Raw genomic sequence first — 27,736 nt, forward strand, 5'->3', positions numbered from 1 at the left:
TAAAGTCATGGTCATTTTTATTTTGTGCTCTATTACATGGAGATACACAAACATGAAGACGGACCCAGTTGGCCTGAACCCCTCAGGCCACAGAAGCCAAGGGAAGTCCATGGATCAGGGCAACACTCGTCTCCATCACTGTGGCAGCCCACATCTTGGATTTTAACTTTTGTGGAAAGTGCAGGCTTCCAGGAGTCCTGGGAAGAGAAGAGAGAGGTAGGGCCTTCAGAATCCTCTTATATTTACACAACGGTGCCAAGGCTCATTGTTCTGCTGCATGTTGTTGCCCATTGTTCCAATGCCCATCTCTATATGCCTACATAGCTCCTGTGCCTACCACAGGGAAGGCCTCACACCAAGGATGCAGTAGCTGTAACACAACTTTCCTAATCCACGGCATCCTCTACCTTGTTTGTTGTTGTTGTTGTTTGGTGTTTGGTTGGTTTTTTGAGAGAGGGTTTCTCTGTAGCTTTGGAGCCTGTCCTGGAACTAGCTCTTGTAGACCAGGCTGACCTCGAACTCACAGAGTGCTGGGATTGAAGGCGTGCGCCACCACCACCCAGCTCTACCTTGTTTTTAATGGGTGAAGCTCTGCACCTGAATTCATATAGCTAAAAGTTGTCCATGAAGACTCTTTCCTGAGATTTTTAGGCAGATGGTGGCTAGCAGTCCCCAGCAACTTCTAAGCTGGGTCTAGGGATGGAGTGGAGAACAGCAACATTAGACTGTCATCTTGGGCAGCATAAAGGCCAAGGAAATATTGACTTGGATTTTGTAACAGTGGACATCAGCAAGCACATTGCTTATACTAGAACTGCACGTGACAACCTGTGTGTGTGTGTGTGTGTGTGTGTGTGTGTGTGTATTATCTTCTACTGTCAGATCTGGATCAGACTCAGGTCATAAAGCCACAAGCTTGATGGTACGAGCTCTTTCACCCACTGAGTCGTCTTACCAACCCACACGTGGAAACCTTGAAAGTGCCAACACCCTGCAGCAGCACAGACTCACACAAGCTGTATCTCTAGGATAGCAACTTAAATCAGGACCAAGACTCACCTACCAACTACAATCGAACACTAACCACTTTTCACCACATGGATTCTCTCACACCTTCCAAATGCTTTCACGTGATTCGATTAATCCCAAAACAGACTGCAGAACCACATTTTATTCTGTTCCAGTGCCTGGCATATGACATTCCAGATGGCCCTGACAACTAGAGCTAGCCAGAAGGTGTCACGACTGACGTTCTACAGATCAGACCTGTCTAAGAAAATGTTCCACAATATTCCCTTTGCTGGGGCTACTTTTCGCTAAAATTGTAGCTGGATGGGATTGAGGAAATGACATCTGGATTTAATTCAGCTGTAATTTAAATTTAAGTAGCCACATCTTGTTAGTGGTCGCCATATTGGACAAGAACCACTAATAAGTTTGGTGCCCTTTTTTTTTCTTCTTAGAAATAAGATGGGATTATGTACATCTAATAAGTTCAGTGCCCTAGAGTCCTGGATCTGTGGTCCCCTTACTATATATAACCCATCCTGCTATATCTGCTAGGTTTTATCCTGCCTGTGTGGCTATTTCCTCAAGGCCACGCTTGACTCCTCTGTTACAGCTGCCATTCCAGAGACCGCCACCGGGTTTGCTTTGCAACTTCTCCACACTGCTCATTCTACTCACGTGAGGTTGAGCATTTTTTCATGTTACCAACAGCTTGGACATAGTCTTCTCCTAAGTATTTTTCCCATGTGGTGCCATCTGGAACTTTAAACAAGCATTTGGTGTCATCTCTGAACAGAAGGTCCTTCGTGTCAGATGTGAACAAACAGAAACCCGTAGAGCAGTCAGCGTTGCTTCCAAATGCACTCTGTCAAACGAACAGAGAATACCTGTGAACACACATCCCTGAGCAGCGGAAAACGCCGGCATTGCAGGAGGCTGAAAACTCCAAGCCAGCCAGCCCTGGAAAACCAAAGGAAAACTCCGGAATATACCTTGGAACTTTCCACCTCTCTTATCTGCCATTTATACCCACCTGAACCTGAACCACATGCTTCCACAATTCCCCCAAAGTCCTCTGAACACCCCTTATCTTATTGTCCTCTGAGACCTCCAACCCCTCTCACTACCCACTCCCACCTTTGCGGCTCTCTTTTCCATCCCGTGGCTTAAGTGTCTCAGAGGTGCTTATAGGAAGGAAGAAGAAATAATATGCCCCTTCCAGTATGGTTGCCAAAAAGACATCAGACATGTGCCCTCTCAGAGGAATGGTAAAAAGAAACCAATAGAAGTCCAAGTCTGGATACATTTTAAATGTGTCTTGGACCAGCCAAGTAGCTTCTCCCAGCCCACGGCTATAAATGAGGGCGCTGGAAGTCAGTCTAGCATTGCTATCGCACACGAGGAGTATCCTTGAATGCTCGTGACTATCATCCTGTGCCCTCTTCTTCAGTTTAAATTCTGTATAGCTGACATAGTATTTAAAAGATCTACATAAGAAGCAGAGGTTTAAGACACTGTCAAAAAGTTAAAGAATTTCACTCTTTAAACATTGGTAACGCTGATAAGAAACTGTTAGCTACTGTAAGATTATTTGACCCAAATCTAATGTCAGACTAGAAACATCACTAGATGTTCTCACCAATGTGCTTTTAAAGGGGGCTTTTGAAGACATGCTATCCTGTTTTGTTTTCTTTTCTTTTAAAAGTAATGACAGATTAACAGGCAGGAAACTACCCCAGAAGGTAGAGTGATGTTTGTGTGTAGAGGGGCTCCAGGGATTCACGTATTCAAGCAGCACCTGGCTGTCCCTGACAGGGTTGTTCTGAGGGTGAGAGTCTTGTATTTTCCAAACTGTTAAGAGCATGGTACAACTGATCTAAGCATGAGAAACAGAAATGATTTCTGGCCCTCAAGGTTTATATGAAAGGACACTAGGAAGCAGGATCATTCATCCTCATTTTCAGAAAAACATACTTGAGGAAAATAAAGGAATCCTTTAGTCAAGGTCAAAAGGGGCTGGAAAGCAGATTCCAGGTCCTGAGAGCTCATGGATCAGGTGGGAACTTGTCTCTAGTGACTAGGAATTCCACAGAAACAGAGCCAGGTCTGAGGGATCCAGTCCCAGCTAACACGCTGTAAGCCCCTTCATTAGACACATGTTTCCTAAGCCTTTTGTGTGCTTACTTCACTTTTTTAAAAAATTAATTGTTTCCATTTAATATGTAAATAAATCGAGACTGGAAATTTTAAGCCATATATACATCTAAGACAGCACGGATAGAAAAGCTGCCGAGCTGAGATTTAAACTTGGATATTCTGATCCACAATCTCAGGACTCCAAATTATAGTTTTCAGAAAGCAAATGTCTACACCGAAGCTTTGCTCAGCTCTGAACTCCAAATAACCTGACCCAGCTAGGACTAAATGGAGACCCTGGACGGGCCATACCTGCTGGTTAAGTAGCACCGTGCTAACACGGGCTGCCTTCTCTTTCCGGGAGACCACGACGTGGTTTGGAGCTTGGGCCAGGTGGCAGCTGGCATACTCAGTCACAGGCTTCCTGGTGCCATCAGGGCACAACAACTCGAAGTCTGTCAGCTTCAATTCCTTAGCCCATGCGTCAGGGTTTCTTCCTGGGTAGAGAAAAGGTTGGATCAGCCAGATCTGACCGTTTTAGTTATTGAAAGGGGGAAAAGAGGTGTGTCCCTGACCTGCTCGTGTGTGGGAAAGCTGTGCCTTCTGGCTCACAGAAGCATGTGTGCAGGGTTACGGCAGTGTTGGGAGGAATGAACACTCAGGTGGCACTCAGTTCACAAGAGATTACTGGTGAGTACTCCTTTCTGACATTCCCTCTCAGTCAAATGAAAAAGAACCATGTTCCATGGGTGTTATTTTTTAAAAAATAGGATCTTCATTTCTATTAAATTCCAAAGCCAAACAACATCAAAGTGTTTATTAAAAGGCCAGGCATGGTGGTGGACATCTTAAACCTCAGCTTTTGGGGAGCAGAAATAAATGGATCTCTCTGAGTCTGGGGCCAGCCTGGTCTACATAGTGAGTTCGAGACCAGCCAGAGATACAGAGTGAGGACTGCCTGTCTCAAACAACAATGAAGTTCCAAAGTCTTTGTACTTCTGGCTCCAGCATGGAGAGAACGTGACACTCTAAGTCAGTTTCCCCATCTCTGCGCACATCACATCTCCAGACCAAATAAATAAATAAATAAATAAATAAATAAATAAATAAAAATAGGGTGCTAAGTCAGCATCAGCATTATCAGTTTGACTTCATGCTGGTCCCAGGTGAAAGTGTCCTGTCTTAGCTGCTTGCTTGCCTAATCTTTTCTGTATTCTCTTTGCAAAACTTAATCAGTCAATTGAAACGCCTTTGCCTGACCTGAGGCTTTCCATGGCTCCTCCTGACATTTTATTTAGCCAGTTTTCATCTCTCTCCTATAAAGCAGGATTGCAACCTTCCTCATTTCATTCACTTGTTCTTTCAACAATCTTTCCATAACTGAATAAATACTACGTGAGACCAAGGTGAGAGTATTTTTAAATGTGTCTACTTACAAACTAAAAATTCTCACTTCTGCATTCCCCAAATCCCACTGGTTCCTTTGACTCCAATCCTTGAAATCTCAATTTCATAATCTGTGTTTCTATCTATGGCTATTTTTTGGTTTTGTTTCGTTTTTTCGAAACAGGTTCCTCTGTGTAGCCTTGTCTGTCCTGGAACTCACTCTGTAGACCACACTGGCTTTGAACTCACAGCGATCTGCTGGCTTCTGCCTCCTGAGTGCTAGGATTAAAGGCGTGTGCTACCACTGCTGCCACCGCTGCCTGGCTCCATCTATGCCTCTATAGTCATTTACCTATATATGGGTCTACACGATGTTCTAAGCTTACAGTTAGTTTTCTTAGCATTCAGTCTTAACATAAATAAACTTCTGTAGTTCTTTCTTGGCTACTTATATACCTTACAGTTTTTTTTTTCTACCATTATGGAAACCGAGGTCATTTTTTCAAATAATTGGGCCTCATTCTATGTGGAGTGTTTTTTTTTTTTTTTTTTTTTTTTTTTTTTTGGCTACTACAGGAATGATGAGTTCTATTGAATGTGAATGGGCTCATGTAGATGTGGAACAGTTAATTCGACTTAATTCTAATATAACCAAATTGCTTCCACCACCCTGAGTGGTGAAGTCTTACTTAAGCATGAGCAAGGCCTTGATGCCTAAGTACTGTTGTGTTATGTGGAGGGACAAAGGGAGACACTGGCAGGGAATTATAACAATGTCTCTACTTAAGGTCAGAAACTATGAGAAGAGAACTATGAAGGGTGGGCATGTGTGCCAATGGGGTTTGCAATGCCAGCATTCTCTGCAAAAAAAAAAAAAATAGCAGCTTGGCAATCAGAGGTGCTGGAGGAGGTGAAAGGTCAGGTCTCTTGGGTAAACTTTAGCCAGGAGGCTATAGACTTTGCAGTCTTTATGAAAAAGTGTAGAGTCAAGGCCTAGAAATCAGAGACTTTCTTAGAAAAGCAAAAAAGAAATCTGAGGTGACAAAGAACAAGAGCAGGTTAACCCTCTGGTGGCGAGAAAGAACCCCAGCAAATCTCAGGGACCCAGATTCTGTAGGGAAGAGGAGAGGGAGCACACATACCTTCAGTGTTTTCCATGACAGTCTGGTGTTTCACAAAGGCTACATCTCCCTTCTCAACGAGACACCTGAACAGGTCCAGATATGGGGGAGAAGGAAGACAGGAGGTCAGATTGACACATGTCATTCAGAGGCATCGTACAGACCCAAGGTTGGCCACCTGACGCCAGCAAGGGTTAGGACCGTTCTATCACTAAACAACATGCATAATAAGGAAAGCAAAAGCCTCCAAGTTGCTATGCAGTTCCACAAACTCAGCTCCACACACTACATACTTTTTCCCCCCTTATTCTTTGTGTATAGGGTGGGGAGAGTATATGCACATTCATGTGGATGTGCATACCTGTACACATGTATACATATGTGCAGAATTTGGAGGTCAGTGTTGGGTATCTTCCTTGATCACTGTCTATCTCTTGAGGCATGGTCTCTCACTGAACCTGGAGCTCCTAAGTTGGCTAAACTGGCTGGTTAGTGAGCTCCAGAGATCCACCCGTCTTTTCTCCATCCCACACCCACAAGCACTGAGACACACACGCTGGTGCCTGACTTTTCTGTGGATTTCAGGTATCCAAACTTAGGTCCTCATGTGTGTGTGGCAGACATTTACCCACTGAGCCGTCTCCCACCCACTACATCATAATTTTTACTACACTCCTCGGTAGGTTATATCCTTTCTCCAGTATGAACATGGGGAACAGGGAATCAGTTTTCTAATGACAACTCCCTATAACTCCCCATTATCTGAAATATGGATGAGAAACTCCATCCCTTCAGATTTTTGAAGCCCCAAATGCCTGTGCAACATTTTTGAGAGACTGTAAATGTCAATCTGTGGTATTCGTAATTCATTTAAAAAATAATTTTAACATTTAGGGAGCATGCAGGGGGTTGTTTGGTTTTCATTTTTTCCTTCTTTTATCCCCGCTCTTCTCCCCATCCCTCTCTTTCTCTCATTCCTTCTTTTTTTTTTCATTTGAGAAACACAGAAATTATAGCAAACCTGATACATATGCCCTTGACTCTAGCAAGGCCCATATACACATCTGAGAAGGGTGTTTCAGATAGAGAACAAAGAGCAAAGAGTTCTGAGCCACAAGACAGCTCCCAGAAGTTCCAAGACAGAAATACCAACAACATTAACTCTGTTGTGTGTGGTTCCACCACGTTTACTGCAGTCCTTGGAAAGCGGACACATGTAGGTGTTGAACTAGCGTGTGCTTCAGTAACTACGTGCGGATCCAGGTAAATCGGACTCTTAAACAGTGGGCCCCGTCCTTTTTCCCCTCTTGCATCAAGAAAAAACACCTGCCTCTTCCCACAGTTCTTCCAAAGTCCTGTGCACAGTCACTGAAAAGGTGAAGGGACTACTGTGCCCTAAACTGACTGTGTTTTCTTTCTTTTCTTTTTTTTTTTTTCTTTTTTTTTTTGGTTTTTCGAGACAGGGTTTCCCTGTAGTTTCTAGAGCCTGTCCTGGAACTAGCTCTTGTAGACCAGGTTAGCCTCGAACTCAGAGATCCGCCTGCCTCTGCCTCCCGAGTGCTGGGGTTAAAGGCGTGTGCCACCACTGCCCGGCCAGTTAAGTGACTCCTGCAGAGCACCTGAGCTCTGCTCCTAGCACCCACACCAGGTAGCTCACAACCGCCTATAACTCTAGCTCTGTGGGATCTGACGCCCTCCTCTGGCCCCCATGGGTAGCCTGCACACAGCACACATACGTATATGTAATTCAAACGTTAATATTTAAGTTTAAAAATGATAGAGATTCTATAAAATATCATGGTAGAGAGGAATTTAGAAATCATGTTCTTCATTATTCTCTACTTCAAAAATGAGTATGGTTCTTGGTTAGCATGGAAAAGCTTGAGCCAAACCCCTGGCTCGGTATTTTGTCGATTACGGAAAGGTAGCATTGCTTTGGCACTAGTGACATTTGGAATTTTGTTAATTAGCGCTGACCCATGCACTGTAGAGATTTATCTACTTCCATTCCTTCAATGCCAGAGGCACCCCCGCCAACATCACCACCATCAGAAGCATCTCTTGACATTGCCAAGGCAACAGAAGGCAAACTGCCCCCAGTGGAGAACTCACTGGTCTGGCAGGCAGAACTCTGTGGGGACCCAGAGGCCCCTTCACATGCCATCTCTACATTTGGGGGGAAAGTCTCTCATCCTAATATGTGCAACACTTAACAGACCAATACTATAAGACCTCATATCACATCCTAAAAGAAATCTGCTCAAGACTAAGACATCTTGTTAGGATTGGAAAACTCACCTGAAAGCCCCTGTGTAGCCAAAATATCCCTCCCTGTTGTTCGGAGCACACTTGTTTGGGCCCATGCACAGGTCACAAAGAGTGGAATTCTTCTCATATCCAGGAGCACAGCCTTGACTGAAATATTCATCTGGACCCAAGAACAAGAGAGAGTCAGTTTCTTCGTGTGTCAGTTCTAATGACTTACTTAACACATGACAGGGATTTAAACAATTCACTCTGAAACCTGCCACCCACCAACCCAGAATCACCAGACTGCAGGCCTTTGAAGGAAACCTATCAAGGGTGGGAAAGGATCTGGTGAACCGCCCATTTCCGGCGGGGTGGGGTGGTAGGGGGCTTTGAGCGCCACCATCTCCTGCCTGAAGAATGAAGAAATGGAATTTCCGAGGTTGTACCACTATTTTTGTTTGTTTGATGTGGGTTGTGTTTGTTTGAGTTTCCCCTTTCATTTCAAAGCTGAAGAGAAAAACAGGGAATTTCCCCTGCATTTTGGCTGCATCCATGGCTGTGAAAGTCCAGGAGGTCCCGGAGGGTCCAGGGGTCAGAGGTCAGGAGCCTGTGTTTTCTGCCCATGGCTCCAGGTGGGCTTTGTTTCTGAGGTACCGGAGCATCTTAGCTTAGAGATGCGTCCTCGTTTCCAGTGCCTCCATATGCTAGGGCTGTGGGAATCACAGTCAGGTTTATATAGTTCTCTCATTTCTAAGGAGTTGCCCAAATTTGAAGGCACTAGGAAAGAAGAACTCAGGAAGCCAACAGAAAGCAAAGCCGTTGTCAACATCTGTCTGTTGGGATCTTCTACTCAGAAACTTAGGAAGTAGAGACAAACTCCACTCAGGATCTTCAGAGGACATAGAGTAAAGTGAAGACTCCTCCTAGGAGCTGAGCAGGAACTTGACCAACACCGTAAGAGACCCAGGCCCCCCCCCCAATAATCATATCATAGAACCCCCACAGCGGGGATAGCGTAGTGTCTGCCCGATGTCCATTTTACTTCGTTCCTCAGTAACACAAATCTAGTTTGATTTGTGGAAGGTGTGTGTAGGCAGGTGCGTGATAACACACCTAAGATCTGCACAATAGGAAGTTATATCAAAAATAATTGCTCGGATGTCCAGAAGGCTCCTTTCAAACACGGGTCAAAGATGGTATAAACTTCCATTTGCTCTCATTCCTGCCTGGATCATGAATGCCCTGGAAACTGTAAGACAGCTTTGTACATGGACGTACTATGATGGGAACTGTGGAGCCGGAAAAAAGGAAGGAGACTTCAAGACCTAATCAGCCATGGAATGCCCACATCTGGTCTTCTTCGTGGGACAGAAGAAATGTAAATATATATTCACTGAAGTCATTGTGTGCAACTGAGACAAATCACGCCCACTCCATTCTCTGGCTCTTTAGCCCTTCCAGTCATTTTTGCTATTTCCTAGAGGTTCACTTTTATGAGACTTCACTTCTGTGGACCTGGATCCCACAGCCTTTCTCAGGACCCCCTTTCTCTACAATGCCAAGTTCCTTTCCCAGTTCTGCTCACCAAACTTGCAGCTCTTGGTCCTACTGTACAGCAGGCCCATGGGGATGTTCCAGCCAGCAGTTCTGTCTACGGCGGTATGGCAGGACTTCTTGCCTTTCAGGTTCTCCCAGGTGATGTCACGGTTCGATGCCTTCACCACTGCCACAGCATAATACCCTACAGGAAAGATGCCACCAAAATCATTATTAATATCTCTGGGACCTCCCAGAGTATATGCTTCCAACAGATGCCACTGTCTTCATACAACAGCAAGGATGTCCTAAATAGCACACTGTGTCATGAAAGGAACTCCCCAACAGCTGACTCTGGTGAAGAACAGGATAGTCTAGCAGGAAGAAGTTCAAAAGCAAAGCACTAAGAGCACGTGGTGCCCCATGATCATGTACAGTTTTTAAATGTTTTTATCTATCAACTTAAAAATAAGGGGGGATGGCTCAGCTGGTAAAGTACTTGCCCGAGAGCATAAAGCCTGGAGTTCAGTCCCAGAACCCATGTAAAGAAAAAGCCAGGCATGGTGGTGTATATGCCGTGTGCCTATAATTTCAGGGAAAGGACTATGAAAACATACAGATTCCTGGAGTTCACGGACAGCCAGCTTGTCCTGCTAAAGGGGCTCCAGGCCAATCAAAGACCCAGTTTCATAAGACAACGTGGATGACTTCTGAGAAGAGCCACTTGAGGTTGACTTGTGACCTCTACATGGCGTGTTGTAAACATGCACGTGTGCCCACATACACATGGGCGCCCAGACAATGTGAAAATAAAAGGCAAAAGTGCCAACACATTAACATGATAGAAACGGCTGGCCTATCATCCTCACCCGTGTGTGTACGGCTAAGGTTATGGAGTTAGAAACCTGTAACTTACTTTCCAAAGTATTAAATCAGAGAAATGGATGCCAGAAAGCGAATGTAACTCTTAAGAGTCTATAATGAACCTGCCTGGGGGTTAATCAGACCAGACATCCTCTCATAAGGAGAATATAGTTTTATACCAGAGCTAATATGCAAAATGGAAACACCAAGAACGAATTGGTTGTCCTTTTTGGCAGTTCAAACATATCCTCTAATAGGGGCTAGAACACCAACCTGTGATCCTGTTTTCTATTTTAATTTATTCAGAATATTCTTCCCAACAGAAAACAATCGTTGTTATCCATGGAATAATAACAGCTCTTTCTAGATATGCTATAAGCCAGAAGGTTGTGTTTAGTTGTGGGGGCAAGGCCAGAATTGTACACTCATGGTTCCATGGAATACAACCTAAGGAGTCTGAACACTGGGTCTCGGTATCACGTGAGTGAGTGTCACACTGGTGTCAGGCTTCCTGCTTACTCTTTTGCATCATTTTAGATCTATCCCTAATCAGAGCCCTAGTCTGGTTAGTCTAATTTCTGGGCCCAGCCTGGTTGGATGGGCAGAAAAATCCACACTCCTAGATATCAGTATTTTGATGCTCTCTACTCAGTCCTGCAAGGACCACATCAGTAGGATTCCTTGGCTGTGCTAACTATCATCTAAAACTCTGAAGACTTTAATTCAAAATGGAGGGAAGCAATGGGAAGAGCCTAGATTTGTTTCCAGGATTCTAAACCACTCTTAAATTCTGAATCCCTGGATCCTCCCATGAGTCCTAACAGAGGACAATACCTACATTAGAACACGAAATGAGAAGCCCCATGTCTAAGTCACGGGGAGTGCAGAAGCACAGCCCTCTTGGTGAGTACTGACCCTCACACAGCACTTTGCATTCCGAAACTCTATCTCTCCATTGACTTATAAACTTGCCTAACCACTTCCCCCAACAATGAGGATTTACCTTCCAAGGTGATTGCCAGATTCAACTCACCTCTTTTTAGTTGTCCACAATCATAGCTATCTGGAGGAAGGAAAATACATCATTAAACATTTATGTATAGGTTGGAAGACCATGCCCATCTCATGGAGCCACCAAGTGGATAAAACTGCACACATCACTGGTTGACACTAAGGCAAGACTCTCCAGATTTTGCGAGTTCACCTGGGTGCTGGACCTCTAGGGTTCATCCACAAACTGCATTTCAAGTGTCTTGTTCGCTGTGTGCCAAGCCTGCAGTGGATGTTAACTGAATGTATTTGTCCTGCAACAGGCAGTGGGAAAAGCAGGAGTGCTGGACATTGCAAGACTTTCCAGATATCCCACATGGACTCTGCAGTGGGATCCCTTTCATACCGGAAGTCTCATAGCAGGGATGACGGATGGCACTACCACTCTCATTCTTTAAGATAATGGTGGGGATTCTAGGGGAGGGAGCCCCAGAGACTGGGGAAGGGGAGGGGGGTCTTGCAGAATAGTATTTTAAGATATGTTACATCTGTTTATGCTGTGGAACATTTGCTTTAATGGTACAAAGACGTATTACATTCTTTTATGTTGCATTTGTTTAACTCTGTGAAGCTGTGTTTCTTTGCCGGTCTAAAACACCTGATTGGTCTAATAAAGAGCTGAACGGCCAATAGCAAGGCGGGAGAAAGAATAGGTGGGGCTGGCAGGCGCAGAGAATTAATAGGAGGAGAAAATGGGGAAGAGGGAGATCAACAAGGGAGAAAAGAAAAGACCAGCCACTCAACCACACAACCATCCACGGAGTAAGAGCGAAAGTAACATATTACAGAAGTGAGAAAAGGAAAAAAAAAACCCTAAGGCAAAAGGTAGATGGGATAATTTAAGTTATGAAAATCTGGCTAGAAATAAGCCAAGCTAAGGCTGGGCATTCATAGGTAATAATAAGACCCTATTTGAGAGCTGGGTGGCAGGCCCCCCAGAGAGCAAAAAAGAGTGAAAAAGAGAAAAACCAACCACAGAGGGTCTCAGGCAGGAGGCACTTTATCACCACGCTGAGATAAACTGGGCTGTGGTTCTCCTCGCCATAGCCCAGAAAGAAGGAAGCACAGAAGCAGGCACTCCGCACACTCACCATAGTTCTCCGCCATGACGGGCACTAGACCGCACTGGCCTGCTATGTAGGCGTATCCTCCATCCAAGCTCATGGCATCAGCTTCTCCATTCTGCAAAGAAAGCACATCACAACAAATGGAGAGTTGCTACTTCCTGGGCCACCTGCCCTTCTAGACTGTCTCCTTAAAAGTCCTTCCCAGCACAAGGTATAAAGCCAGGGCAACTATAGATGTTGGCACTGGACCACCCCCCCCCACGTGATCGGTCAGGCACACCCAGGCGTTAGTATCCTTTTAAATAGACTCCAGTTTTGAGTTGGCAGGCTTTGCATTAATTTGGTTTGATTTTTCTTGCCTCAACTCAGGCAAAACAATAAAATGGAATGCCGCTAAAATACTGTAATATTTTAAAATGCAGAGGAGCAGGGTTGGTGGTCTGCTTTGCTTTGTGACTGAGAATTTAGAAAGCACAGGATTGTTTTTAAGAGCTCAAAAGCAGAGCTGAGAAACTCCAGAAGGATCAGTTGACAGTGGCAAGTTGTCAATAGGTATTACTTTGTTTCCATGTATTTAGGAGTTTATCAAAGATCCAACTAAAACTACTGCTCAGTTGGGCTCAGTTGGTCGGTAGAGTGCCAGCCGAGCATACTGGAGGCCTGAGGTCTTGTTCTGAGCAACCCTAAGCCTAGGTGGTGGCATAGTGGCACATGATCCCAACACACCAGAGATAGAAGCAGAATGATGTGGTGTAGCAGCTCAGCCTGGAACTGACCAACAGCAGCTGCCCTCAAGACCCTGTCTCCAAATACTACCACCATCAACAGCCTCAGCCACAGTAGCAACTATAGCAACATCCAAAGGTTCAACTTAGAGAATAGCCAGATTGGGGGGAGGGGCACTCTGTGAAAGCTCGTAGCTTCCTTGCTCTCGCCAGGCGTGCCACCCTTGCAGAACCTCAGCACATTCTCTAGGACAGAAATGCCAAATCAAGAGAGGCTTCTAAGACAAGATGAAGGGGGAGGTGCTAAGCAGCCTATACAACACTATCCAAATAAGAGGGTTTTCTCTGAGTTATATGATGACAAGGGTTTCTTATTTTCTTCTTTCTCAGGCTGAGGATTTTGAAGATTCTCTATAGGAAAATAAGGAACGTGATCAATTAAGCAGATGTGTACTTGCCTGTGAGATCAAAACTGAGGCCTTCCACACTCATCAGGGCAAATTATGATCTTAGTCCACTCAAAAGGTCGTGGCTGGGATTACCCTCCCAGTGGGCTAATGTAAAGAGCCAAAGGAACCTGGAGGCACCCTTCAACCCACAAACTCTAAGGCTTAGAACCTCCTGGGGAGCTAAGCTTAGACCATGAAATCAAGGATTCTAGAAAGGGGATTTCCACACTGCGCTAGCTACACTTGCCACCTTGCAGGCCAGTGTTGGGGACACTACTCTGGACAGGCAGAAGGGCCATACCACAATCTTGTCGATGCAGTCCTCGGTGGTCTCTGCCGATTCACAGTCGATCTGCCCTCCGCTGTTCACGCTCCACTCGTCACACTTCTGTCTCTCATGGTGACCCAGGGCACACCACTTCACTGGCACATTGCTGCTGGGGCTTTCTGGACCTGGAGTTCAAGAGGAAGAACCAGAGGTCAGGAAAGAGACAACCCCAGCCGCTGTCTGGGATATGTCAATGCTCTAGACTGCTTCATGCAAAGGAGATAATTAGATCCCATTCAAGGAACTCATGATCACCTAGGGAAGCAAAGACAGTAGACAGTCCTACTTTGGTTAATTTCATTTAAATTCAGCTTTTCCTCTTTGGTAAGATTATTTGTCTTTAGCTTTAATTAGGTATGTGTGTACGTATCTATATGTGGGTTTGTGCATGTACAGTACCCTCAGAGGCTGGGAGAGGGTGTCAGAGCCTCTGGAGCTGGAGTTACAGGCAGTTGTGAGCTGTCTAATATGGGCACTGGGAGACACTCTAGGATCCTCTCAAAAGCCATACTTGTTTTTGACCACTGAGTCATCTCTCTAGACTCCAGCCTTTTCTTTTGAAAAGCTGATTCTCTAACCTCAGCACACCCTAACATCTGAACGCTTTTCTTTCTCCCTTCTCTTTCAAATAGCGCTTTTAACTAATCACTTATTTCTGTGTTCATGGTTTGCCATAGGTTTCCACATGGGGGAATATAAATTGTGCTAGAGAAAGAGACACACCGTGTCATTCACCAGGGCACCTTCCCATTTAAGCAGTGCTATCATGGAGTCATTATAATATATGTCCAGCAAAGAGATAGATAGATAGATAGATAGATAGATAGATAGATAGATAGATAGATAGATAGATATAGATAGATAGATAGACAGACAGACAGACAAACAGACAGACAGATAAATGGACACATGCCCATCTTTTAGGCTTGTTCCCCAGATCACTCCCTCACAGGGGCTCAACCCTTGGCCAGGAAGGTCTGTTTGACTTTGCTTTTCACTCCTGTAGGAACTTACTATTTTACTGCTGCTGCTATTTTCCATTTTCTCACTCTGTGATTAGTTTTCCAGTAGTGTGACCATCTCTCAACCATTTGTCCTCCCCCTGCCCTGAAAGTTCCAGGATGACAGAATCTAATACGTGTTTTAAAGTCCAGCATGTCCAGAGTTCAATAGATATCCATTGAATGAATAAATTACCAGGCAGACTTTCAGTGCCCCAGTGAAACTCGGGGTGAGATCAACCTCCCTAGACATACAGCTTCTTTAGGCTTGTGTTGACCACAGTATTGACAAGAGAGGTGCAATCTGCAGAAACTTTGAGTTATTTACTTTTTAATAGTCTAATTGGCTTCATAAAGGGCATGGGAATACCCTGATTTATGCAGAGGAAATGATACTAGTACCAACCCAGGTCATTTAAAATGTGAACAGCCTTTCAAGCCTTTGGTGACCTCCAGGCCCTCTCATGGTGGATACTACCTAGCATTACTCCAGCCCTGGGCTCACAAACAAGAGACAAAAATAGGAGCACCAGGAGAGGCTGACAGTCCCCAGAAGACTCTGGCTGCTTTCTTGACCTTGCCTAGTTCCCCACATTCTTTGGGGGCACCTGGCTTTTTCTGAATACTTACACTTTCCTTCCCGTACATTCCGAATGGCGGTGACATAGTTATGGCCAAGGTATAGCCTGTAGTCCATTCTCGAGGGGATCTTTAACAGCCCAATGGCAGAGTTCTTAAACAGCAGGTCTTTCTCAAGAGGAGAGTCGAACAGTTGGAAGTCTTTGGATTTGCCTTTGCCAAAATTTTCCTTTTTCCGAAAAAAAAAAAAAAAAAACAGCAGCAAACAGCAACAGGGATTAGGGAGGGTAAGTAGCAGGACTGAAGAGAACAAGGAAAAACTCCAGGAAACTGATTTAAAACCACGGGGAACTTGGAGGTCCTAGGAAAAAAAGGCATTCAGGCATGTTCTCCATCACTGAGCTCCTTTGTTACCCAGTGCCTTGGAAGGACCATCCCACGGTCTCCTTCCCTGTGCTTCTGAGCCCATCTTCCTGAGTGGCTGAGAGCTAACTGAGAACAAGAAGTGACCCTAGTGCGGAGGCTGGTCCTGGATGGTTGCCCCTTACATGCTTGATGGACAGATAAGTAGGCTGGATCAGTTGTCTTAACCAACCCCAGCCAAGAGACACAGAACTGGCAGGGGGATATCAGTGCCTCTACAGTCAGGATGGGCGTGTGTATGTGCATATGTGTGTATAGTGTGTGTGTGTGTGTGTGTGTGTGTGTGTGTGTGTGTGTGTGTGTGAAGGAGTGGGGAGATAAAGAGAGATTCTCTTTCCTTCTGGGTTTCAGGAGAGCCTTTTGAGATTTTCTCTGGGCCTTAAGGGCCTACCTTAGATGGAAAATGTGTCACTGGTCAAAAGGCGGTGTACTGTAGGAAATCCTTCAGCTAGTAGCCTCTAAGTTACCTGCCCACTTGGGCATGGCCTTTTATCCTATAATTGCCGATGTAAAGTGTGTATTCGCTCTCTCTCTCTCTGTCTTCCAGCTGCTGGATTCGGTTGCTGTTTCCCGCTCAAGCAGAGGACTGTGATCTGTGAGTCTACCCCTAAATAAGTGACCCTTTATTATACTCAATTCTGAGCTAGTGCAGGATTTTTTTTTTTTTTTGCGTCCATCTTCATGGTGGATATTGATACCAGAGGAGGCTCCTGCTACTCTACAAGGAGTCCCAGCTGGGGATGTGGAAGAGGTCGTAACACATGGCAGGGTCCCCACTGTTTCCTGTTCTAGTATGTCTAGATGTCAAGATCTGACCACGGAGTTGTCAGTAGGGAAGAATGGGGGGGGATACCTGGGCCACTTTGAGGATGTCCCAGATCAAGTCCTCCTTGCCATCTACAGCTCGAGCCACAACAGCGTGGGAAGGGACGCGGGCCAGGTAGCACTCCTCAAATTGATCCACTGGCTTGCGGGTGTTGTCAGGACAGAGCAGCTCATATTGATCCCTGTCAGACTTCTGTGGCAGGACCTCTAAGGAGGGAAAGTTCAGGTGAGCACCTCCCACTTTTGCAGTCCTCTTATCAGAGAAAGCATGAGTTGAACGGCCTGGAGGGATCTCTGAGGGCCAGGAACAGGCAGGAAGATGAGCCCAAAACAGGATGAAGGCATGGAGGTTTTGGAGGACTAGTGAATCAATGACGGCCTCCATCCCATGAGTCTGAGTTCAGCAAGATGGCTGACAGGCCAGGGTCAGCCAGACCAATCTCCAAACCTTAGCTATGGCAACCCTTCTCTAGAAGAAGAGCTATTGTGTGGTTTGAGTGATAGAAAGGGGCCCATAATCTAGGTGGAGACCCCAAAAGCACCTGCCTCTACTCATGTATAAACTCAAGCAATGATAGAGAAACCATGCAAGCTCGTGCTCGCCTACTGACGGCAAAAGGGGACAGGAAACCTGCCAGACTTTTCCCATCGCTTACCAAATATGGTCGTATGCTTGACAAAGGCCACATCCCCACCTCCATCTTTCAGACACCTGTGGGAAAGAAGCACAGAAAGAAAGACTCTGGTGGCCTGCTGACATTTGGAATACTGCTGAGAGGGGGGATGAGCCCACACAGGACGAATGCCCCTCCATTTCTACCCCAAACTGGCAAAAAGAAGGTAAAAACATTTTAATGTAAAAAGCTTCAAATCCCTAGTGCAGAAGATGATGGTATTTCTACTCTGGCTATGTGGACTTCAGGGTATAAGCGAGATAAAAAGAGAGAGCAGGAAACCAGCCACAAAGTCCCCCTCCTAACAAGGAAGCTATTTGCAACTGATGCTTTCTTGGAAGATCAGTTTTCTTCAGGGCAGGCCCCCATGCCTCAGGAATAGTTGGCCAATGCGAAACAGACTCCAAGCTTTGTTTTTGTTTTTTACTTCTGTGCTTTTTGTTTGGTTTGTTTTTTGTTTCTTTTGTTTTGACCTTTGTTGTTGTTGTTGTTGGTGGTGGTGGTGGTGGTGGTGGTGGTGGTGTGTGTATGTGTGTATGATCTAGGAGGAGTTGGGGGAAGGGAAATAATATGATCAAAATATATATGTAAAAAATAATTTAAAAAGGCCAAATGTACTGTCGGGTTGGGGACAGGGGAGTGTCCAGTATATTAAGCATGGTTCATTGCTGTCACAGGGGCAGAGGCTCTGTCACATCCCCAGGCACAAGAGGTGTGTTAGTCCCTTCAGATGCTGGCCAGCTCAATGAGAGGAGACACCAGCCAGATGCAAGAGCTCTGAGGAGAGAGAGAGGAGGGGACTCCTAGAACAGGGCGTGAGCTATCTCATCAGATGAAAGGGAATGTTGCTAGCCTGGCCTTGAGAGTTCCAGGTTGTACCCCTGCCTCCTTGGGAGAAGTTTAAGCTCCCTAGATGACTTTAGGCAGGTGAGGATCTGCTTCAGGTCATCAAAGAACCCCCATTTGAGGACTTTCAGCACTGGTCACCAGAGAGGCCATCTCAACTCACTTGAAGGCGCCTGCATAGCCATAGTATGGTTGGAGAGAGGAGCAGCCACAGCCTGGGCACAGTTGACACAGTTTGGGGAAGGATGCCGAATCTGCACAGGGGACACAGCTGCCCGAGAAGAAACTGGCCACGGCTGCTCAATACAAAGAAATGGACAACAAGGCGTAAGCACAATGCCTCACAGCCTGGGCTCCTAAGGCAATTCAGAGGCACGAAGCGATGAAGCCAGCAAGCACACTCCTGGCTCAGCCTTGCACGCGCTGAGCAGGGTTTCTAAGCAGGAACAGGTAAACCTCTGCCCTGCAGATACCTTCTGAGGTACACCAGTAGTATTTCCTGCTAGCCAAGACTAGCCCTCGACCTTTGTTCAACCACTCTCTTCCCAGATCTTTCCGACAGAGGGCGCCTCTCGGGAAGGTAGAACAGCCTAGAGAGGTGCGGAACAACCTCATGCCCAGCAGGTGGCACCAAAGCACCCTTTAGCAGAGTGAATCACGTCTCCAGACAGGAACTGGGGGGTGGGGAGCAGGCACAGCTGCTGTGAATATGGAAATCCATTGCGAACCCGTCTGCCCTTTCCTTCCCTCCTCAGGACAGCCTCTGCTGGTGTATTGGGAGCTCACAACGACAAAAAGGGCCCAGCTGCCATCCCCGTGGACAGCTGGTACCACGGACCTGCCACTCTAGACGTTTCGATTTCTCGCCACCACCTTGGAGTTCAATCTACCTGCCTGACTAATCATGACTGCGTGACCTTAGCAGGATATCCAGGAACAGAGGTGACAGCTTACCCTTCTCAATGGGACTGCGAGGCTCCGGAAATTTACAGAAAAGTAAGCCGACGGGGATGTTCCATCCTGCAGACCTGCCCAAGCCAGTGTGGCAGGACTTCTTGCCTTGGAGCTCATCCAGCTGGAAGCCAGAATCCTTCTTCACCACAGCCACAGCCAAGTAAGAGGTCTGTGGCTCTGAAAGGAGACAGTGTGAATGGAGTACTTTGACATAGCACAGGGAAACACTGCTCATCAGGGCTTGGCTCTGATGGAGGGAAGAGAGACCCAGGGGTAACCTAGGTGCAGTTGGCTTGTAAGAAGTCAGAGAAACCTCTGTTGGCTTAAAGGCTGAGGGAACCTTTGTAACATCATCCCAAGAAAACACAGGGTCGAGAAGCACCTGCACAAGGGTCAAGGATGCTGTTTACCCTGCTCTTGTCCACCAACCCGAAGCCACCAGGAACATGGATCTGTTACAATAGGGGCTCACATTTGCTGCCTCCCTCAAAGTATTTTAAATCCTCTGGACAGTCAGAGTGATCTTAGAAGACTCGGACTGTTGGGCTCTCACTGTGTGCCATCGGATGGGTTCTCCCATGTCTATGGCACCCGACGCTCCAGCTTGGACACATCACCAGATCCAGTGAAGACCAGGCTGGACCCCAGGTTGCTCTCTGTCCACTGAGGATGTCTGACTCAGAAGGTCCATACTGGCCTTAAACCAGCCCAAAGTCCCCAGATGCTTTGATCTGTGCCTGGAGGACTAGAAGATTTTTCTCATTCCTCACTGACTCCCCGAAAAGAATGCTTGCTAGAATCTAATATCTAATACCTGCCTACGAAATGAGAGTTAATGTCTCCTAGGGGACAAAGCCGCAACACCACTCCTGGGTCCTTTGGGAGAACTTACTTTCAGGTGTCCCATAGACCTCTGCTACCACAGGCTTCAGGTTGTTGGGACTCAGGCCTGCCTCATACACCCAACCGGCATCCAAGGTTATGGCATCTGCTTCACTTCCCTAAGAGAGAATAATCCTCAATGAAGCTCTTGCTTCCAAAGAAGGCCTCCCTAAGCCAGAACAGATGGGGCGGGACAGCAATGGCCCATGCATCTAGGGCCAGAAAACCCCAGCTCTAACAAGAACACATCCAACCCTGCTAGCATGCGTTGATTCTGTTTCTGTCAGAAGATCCCTTCACTACCGTTCACATTTGCTCTGTTCTTTCACAAAGAGAAAATAACAGAGTGTTTTTCTCTTTTCCCGATGATGTGTCTGTCCAGCACCTAGCCAAAAATACTCTAATGCGGATTTACTGTCGGCAATTGTAGAGGCTTGGCCTGGCAGGCTTGGTTGGGGAAAGGGTCCCTCCCCCTTCAGAGGCGGGCCTAGAGGCGGGCCTAGCCACTGTACTGTAGGTTCTGAGACGGTTTTCTCGAGCACTCGGGGACCTCTCTTTCCATGCTCAGCCACCCAGAAAGGTTTTTCATCAGAGACCCTTGTGTTCTGAGCGTTCCCGTCAGCTCCTCTGTGGGTGCTATTGTGGAGTTGCCTCCGAGGAAGATGAAATCCTTGAAGGCACTTGGCTCTCCACTGACTCGGGACTCATTGTGTTTCCCTACAGTCCTGGGCCCACGAAACAGTAGGGGCTAGCATGCTGTGGTCACACACACACACCTGTTATCCCAGAGTTTGGTAGACACAGGCAGGATGATTCAAGGTTCAGGGTCTCCCTCTCACCCTCATTTCTGGTATAATTGTCTACTTGGACATTTGACAGCCTCCCCCACCTCCAGTTCAATTTTCACAGGTGAGGAAAAGCAGAGTCATATAAAGGGGAAGCAGCTTTGGCACGTCATGTGGCTGCTAAGACATTCAGCTGGGATTTGGAGCCATATAGTCTGGCTTCTTTCTTATCTTCATTACCTCAACGTTGTTTGATTATTTTATCTTATGCTTTTGTGAATATTCAACTGTTTTGGTATTTTTGTTTGTTTTAAGGCAGTTTATGTATCTGTGCAGATTTTGAACTCATGATCCTCCTGCCTCAGCCTACAAAGTACTAGAATGACAAGAATACAGCCCCGCACCCCACTGGACTCTTGTGTTTAAATCAGTAAGCCACTTGGCTATTCCAACTATGTCAACAGGTTATTTTCTCTTTCCTTAAGGTTTTTTCTTTTAAAAGGACTAGCAAGGTTCATTCCGAAGTAGAGCACTGCCCTGCACTGGGGAAGAGTCCTACAAATGGGTTGCCCTTTACCTAAAGGCTTAAAATGAGCCCATCTGCTTTTGATCTAGACCAGTGTGGTTTCCAACCTTCCTAATACAGCAGCCCTTTAATACAGCTCCTCATGCTGTGGTGGCAACAAAATTATTTCATTGCTACTTCATCCTGTAATTCTGCTACTGTTGTGAACTGTAATGTAAATACCTGAGCTTTCCAATGATCTTAGTCGACCCTTGTGAAAGGATTGCTCAACAACCCTAAGGGGGTTAAGAACCACTGGTCTAGACACTTGAAAACAGAGTTCTTACTGATCAATTTTAAAAGCAAAACTATGCCTTCGTGGTCTCAGCCACGTTAAAGATAAGTAATAAGAACGTATGTCTAAGCGAGATCAACTAATGATAGAAGTCAAATTTTAATGGCTTTGGTTTCTTTATTGTCATAAAATAGCCATGCACATTACCACTGTGACCTTTTTGAAGATGGACACTTAAATAATCTGCATTGTTGTGAAACCATCACCACCATACATCTCCAGAACATTCTCATCTTCCCAACGAGATTCTACCCACCCCCCACTGCCCCAGTCTCCTGTAACAGCCCCCCAGCTTCCTGCTCATTAAACAGTTCACACACACACGCACACACACACACACGTGCACACACACACACACACACATACACTCACACACACCACACAATCATTGCACCAGTCCCTAGTAGCAGCCACCCAGCTTTCTGCCCGTTAAACAGCTCTCTCACATTCTCTCTCTCTCTCTCTCTCTCTCTCTCTCTCTCTCTGTGTGTGTGTGTGTGTGTGTGTGTGTCTCTCACACACACACACACATATCCATTGCCCCAGTCCTCAGTAGCAGCCCCCCAGCTTCCTGTCCATTAAACAGTTCACACACACACATGCACACACTCACACACACACACACACACACAATCATTGCTCCAGCTCCCAGTATCAGTTATCTAGCTTCCTGCCCATTAAACAGTTCAAACGCACACACGCATGCCACGCACATACACACCATTGCCCCAGTCCCCAGTAACCATTATCCAGCTTCCTGCATCCGACTCCATTCTTGTCATCGCTGGATGCAACCCTACAGTATTTGTCCCAGTGTGTCTAGCTTATGTTTCCAAGGTTCATTCACACTGTAACCTGGGTCCGAATTTCACATTTTTTTTAAGGCTGAAATTATTCCCTTGTATGCATTTTCTACTTTTTGTTAGCATACTCTTCCAACCATGGACATTTGAGTTGTCAAAGCCTTTTAAAATGTTTTCTGTTTTGCAATGCTGTAGACTGAGCCCAGGGCTTCACTTTACTAGGCTCCTACCTCTGAGCTTCATTCCCAGCTTAAAGCCAGCAGTGATGATGCATGTTTGTAATCCTAGCACTGGGGAGGCTGAGGCAGAAGGATTCTAAACTCTAAAGCCATTTCTTCATACTAGATACTAAGTCCCCAAAAGAGACCAGGCTATCTGCATCAATTTGTTCTATTTCTTCCCTCCCCTTGGTCTGCCCTGCTTTGCTCAGAGAACTGGAGACCTGTCCCCACATGACAACTCCATCCAAGCTCCTGCATCAAGAGGCTTGACTGTACTCCAGTATAAGGCTGTATCCCTAGGATGACCCCAACCCTCTCATGTGCTTGCCTGAGAAAGCACACCACCTTCAGGAAAAATGTCCTCTCTCTTTGGGAGTACAATAAATGAAGACTTTCCTCTCCCTTTCTATGAGCAAAAACAAGGCTTCTGGGTGTGACTGTGTATTTGTTGCAACTCAGAAGTGTTACACACAGAGATACACACACACACACACACACACACACACACACACCTCCTTCGATAGATATCTATCGAAAAGAACAAGGCATCTATCTCCCCACCTCTATGTGAAAATGGAACCCTAAATAGCTAACTGCCAGTCAGCCAACACTGCTAGCCTCACCAGGTTCACCGGGTTCACTTTGAGCAATCTTCATCCACTCATTTCCGTGACTCTTGAGTTCCTGCACTCCCCTCCCTTAATGAAATGTCCGATCTACCACACACTGGAATGGAGCTCAGTGCTCCCCCTGCTGGCAGTACTCACAATTACAAATCTTGTTCCCCCAAAGAGCAGGCTGGGTTTCTCTGGTTCACTAGCTTGGCGCTGCCTTTGAGTGTGCTGTTCATTCCTGGTGTGCACCGTGGCTCTTAGTAGGGAGCCCTACCCTGGGTCACCTGTTGAATTTTAGCCTCATTGCTTCCTTCTCAAAGAGACTGATGCTGACGACAGGGACTGACATGTTTTCTCCGTGCGTCCCTGTTGGAACTCTCTTCCTTCCTTTTGTCCACATTAATAGTTCACTCACTTACAATCCTCTCTCCTCTCCTTACTAGACTGTGGACACCTCGAGGGTAAAGGTAACCAACCCTGCAGCTCCCTGGCTAGAAGAGGGACTGACAACCTCGGGTGGACAAGAGCTGAAGGAGGGAAGAGAGGAAAGCAAAGGGATCTGCGGTCATCACTCTTAATTCTTGCCCCCTACATCCACTCATCTTACCAAAGACGCACCCAGAACCTATATAGTGGGGGGATGTAATGCAGCATTAGAGTGTGTGCCTAGCATTCCTCAAACCCTGGGCTCAATCCCTAGAAATACACACACACACACACACTAGAGAGAAAGAGATGGACAGAGACAGAGACAGAGGGAGGAAAGAGAAAGGGGAAGGGAGGAAGAGAGAGAAAGAGAACTTCCCAGCAGAGTTAGACAATAACTTTTGATGCTTGTTCCCCCACCCCCACCCCAAGTTCATAGAACTTAAGTGCCTCTAAGCAGTTACCTTTCAGGGTGCATTGCCCCCTGCCTATGGACAGTAACCACGACTTCTTCTATGTCCATTTTTGACGTGATTTGAAGCGCATCAGGGGTTGCCTACCTCCCACATCAGCCTCCTACCTGCCCTCCATATTCTACAATGACTAAAGAAAACAAGCCCTGCAGCCTTCTACCGTGTGCGGCAGCGGGGACTTACTGCAATGGCCTTGATGCAATCAGTGTAGGAGGTTTTCTTCACACAGGCAAGCTGGGGACCATCGGCTGGAAGGAGGTTTTTCAGGTGGTCACGTAAACTGATGCACTTGGTGTTTTCATGCTCTGATATTGCGCACCATCTTACAGTTTTGTCAGGGACAGCCAGACATAGTCCTGCAGGAGAGAAAGCAAAGGCATAAGGGACCCACTTCCTGTGCCAGGGGAGAGAAAGCGCCACTTTCTGAAGCGTCTTTCTGGCCCCCTCCCCTCTGTCACACCCTCATTCCACTCCTGTTGGCCGTCATGAGAGAGCACAGGGCTCTGCTGCTTTCTGATGCTGCGGACAGAGAAGTTGGCTCATCCCAGTGGCCTCTCCTCTTCCCACCTACCCCTGGGCTGCTTGGAGGGATTCTGGGAGAGCCGAGGATGAAGCCCACAATTCTCCCAACCCCTTGCCTCGCCATCATGGCTGAAGATCTACATCAAAATGTGAGTTCCAGAATGCGAGCACCGTTCTCAACCACCTTGACCCAAGGCTCTGTGCTCCAACTCCGAGGATCCCGGGAAAGGAATGCCAGCTTTCAGAAACGAGGGAGCTGCACTCCGGAAGTGAGGCCTGATTGTCCAAGCTCACCGTGTTTGTTAGCGGTCCAGGTCTGCTGGCCAGACAACAGAGGAAGATAACCATTTTCTGCGCTTTGCCTCTCTCTGGGCCGCAGTTAGATTGTGAATTCCCCTGTGATACTTTCCAGCTACCTTCTGCCTAGAAAAAGCTAGGAACTCCCTTCTACTCAATGGCTTCTGCTTCTACCAAACCTTCCCTCAATGCTTTACCCCACTTTGTTTGTTCTCCGTTTAGAGAAATAGCCGAAGATAATCCTGTGCATCACGATTTGTGTGCATGTGCATCTATAAATAGGTGTGTGTGCGTGCGAGTGTATGTGTGTGCGAGTGTGTGTGTGTGTGGTGTGTGTGCACGCGCATGTGCAGATAGGCACAAATGGAGGCCAAAGGGCAACATGGGGTGTCTTCTGCTATTACTTGCTGCCTGATGTTTTTGAAACAGGATCTCTCACCGAATCTGAGCCTTGCTAATTCCACTAGATTGGCTGGCCATAAGTCCCTGGGATCTTCCTATCTCTGTTTCCCCAGAGTGCTAAGGTTCCCAGCTTTTCCCATGGGTGCTAAGGTTCTGAATTGAGGTCTTCATGCTTATGTGGCAAGCATCTCCCCAACTGAATTACCTTCCCAATTGTGTCACTGTTAAAATCCGTGTGATGGCGAGATACCATCCATGAGATTTGGCAGTCAGGCCTGGCTTTCATCACATCTGTTCCTTAGGGAACAAATCAACAGGGCTGACTTACTGACTCAGCCAGGTCCACAATGCACAAAGGATGGGGTCAGGTGGGCGAGGTGAGGATGGCTAGGGAAGGACAACAGGGAGACTGGGTGCCCAACTCCTTCCCTTTATTCCACGCTGGCCAGGGGGAAACTAAATAGGAAACTTTACCTAAACCACCTCCCTAGTGCTTCAAACTACTTAATCTAAATTGTAAATTTTGTCCCTCGTCATGCGCCACTGTGCACATGAGGTGGCCCGAGTTGAAAAGCATGGGAGCCTCTCCCATGTTGACAGTTTTCAAGGAAGGCAAATAGCTCAGACTAGAAGGTTCCAACAGTCCAACGAGGGCAGGCACGTGGGTCCTCGAGACCCCATCTGGAGAGGAATCAGCAGGATCTTGTGACTTCACCCTCACCTGACCCTCCGAGGCAGGTGCTGTAACTACACCTGGCACAGGAGAAGTATAGGCAAGATTCGAACTCAAGAATTCTGGCTTCGAATCCCACACCGCAGTCTGAGCCACCAGCGCCGAAGGCATCCAAGGGACATCAGGCAGTGAACAAATAGCACAGTTAGATCCCAGTAGTCCTGACTATCCACCAAGCTGTTTGGACTACACTAGGTGGCTCAAGGTAATACCTAGGTAAACTGGTTAAAAGTTTTCTACCTTATCATAGACCATATCTGCAAATTACTGGACATAGGGGAGACAGCACAAGGAGCATAAGAAAAGGAAGACACTGAATTCGGGCCCCAGACGACTGAGTCAAGGTTATTCCTACATTATCGAAGGATGGCGATGTGGCAGGGAGAAGCAAAAGGCAGGCTCAGCCTTTCGCTTGCAGGCAGTCATCTACAGCCCTTCCCAGCTCACACTCACCCAAGGCAGCACAGGCCAGCAGGGCGCCCACGGTGGACCTCATCCTCCCGGTGTGTGTGGCGAGGAGCGGGGAACACAGACCAACCCGCTTCTGCACCGCTTCTCTGTGACCCGCTCCCCTTTATGTCCGGAGCGGGCTGGCTGGGTGCAATCTTTGACCTCCTGTGTTTGCGCAGCCCAATTGCCCAATAGCCCGCATCCCCTCCCCCTTCCTTTCTTGCCCTGATGATCACCTCATTTCCTGAGCTGTGGGGCTGTGAGACAGAACTGCGCATGGAATCCACCACCACCACAAAAAAAAAAAAAAAAAAAAAAAAAAAAAAAAAAAAAAAGCTGTTTGGAAGGAGGCCTAAAGCAAAATCCACTCTTTGTTATCACTGCTCTCTCGGTGCCAGGAACGGCATGGCTATAGCCGCTTGGGCGGGAGTGACATGCTCCAGTACCCCGGGTACCAGAGCTGCTTGCCAGCAGCTTCATCAGCCTGACAAAGAGAGACTGAGGCTGGAGAGGGGAGGGAACTGCCCTGGATCCCAGTCTAGAACCCGAGAAGGAACATAAAGAGAGGAAAGCTGGGCTCTGGTTAGAGAGGCAGCAGCCCCTGCTCTCACAGGTGATCATGGGAACGTACCAAGAGCCTCACTCTCTCCATCCCTGCCGGGTAGAGCCTGCGCTGGGGCTGAAAGTGTCCTGTCCCTGAGCTTCTGGTGGGACAGCCCAGGCTAGGAACAGGGGCACGAAACTCTCTCCCACTGTTAGGAAGTGGTCAAACCGAGACTCAGAACAAAGGGCCGGTGTGAGTGCAAAGAACACCCCGGGAGGATGCTTCCTGCCCATACCGAGTCTCCTCTGATTAAGTAATCATCAAACTGCTTTGATTGCATGGTTTTATCACAAAAACATTGTGCTTGCACCCTCCATATGTACTATTTTCACGATAACTATAATTGTGCATTTCAACCCTGCACATGGGTTGGAAAATTATGAAACGATGAGGTAAAAATAAAATAGGCATTTGAAAATGTTCCTCTGGGTATATTACCTCG

At 46.8% G+C, this 27,736-nt stretch overlaps 1 protein-coding gene across 1 annotated transcript; it reads right to left on the reverse strand.

The window, feature by feature from the left end:
• On the reverse strand, positions 1–26,850 carry Tf (transferrin). Its single transcript, XM_038323681.1, has 17 exons — positions 26,694–26,850; positions 24,470–24,642; positions 20,115–20,223; positions 19,223–19,399; positions 18,432–18,564; positions 17,405–17,460; positions 16,777–16,955; positions 15,552–15,729; positions 13,894–14,045; positions 12,443–12,533; positions 11,335–11,364; positions 9,487–9,642; positions 7,950–8,079; positions 5,673–5,737; positions 3,457–3,641; positions 1,687–1,873; positions 1–197 (listed from the first exon to the last, which is right to left on the reverse strand). Exons 1-17 carry the CDS (start codon positions 26,734–26,736, stop codon positions 163–165), a joined length of 2,079 nt encoding a protein of 692 aa, XP_038179609.1. The 5' UTR covers positions 26,737–26,850; the 3' UTR covers positions 1–162.
• Between the last annotated feature and the right edge of the window lie 886 nt (positions 26,851–27,736).

The sequence above is a fragment of the Arvicola amphibius genome, chromosome 3, assembly GCF_903992535.2.
Source record: "Arvicola amphibius chromosome 3, mArvAmp1.2, whole genome shotgun sequence".
NCBI classification, from domain to species: Eukaryota; Metazoa; Chordata; class Mammalia; order Rodentia; family Cricetidae; genus Arvicola; species Arvicola amphibius.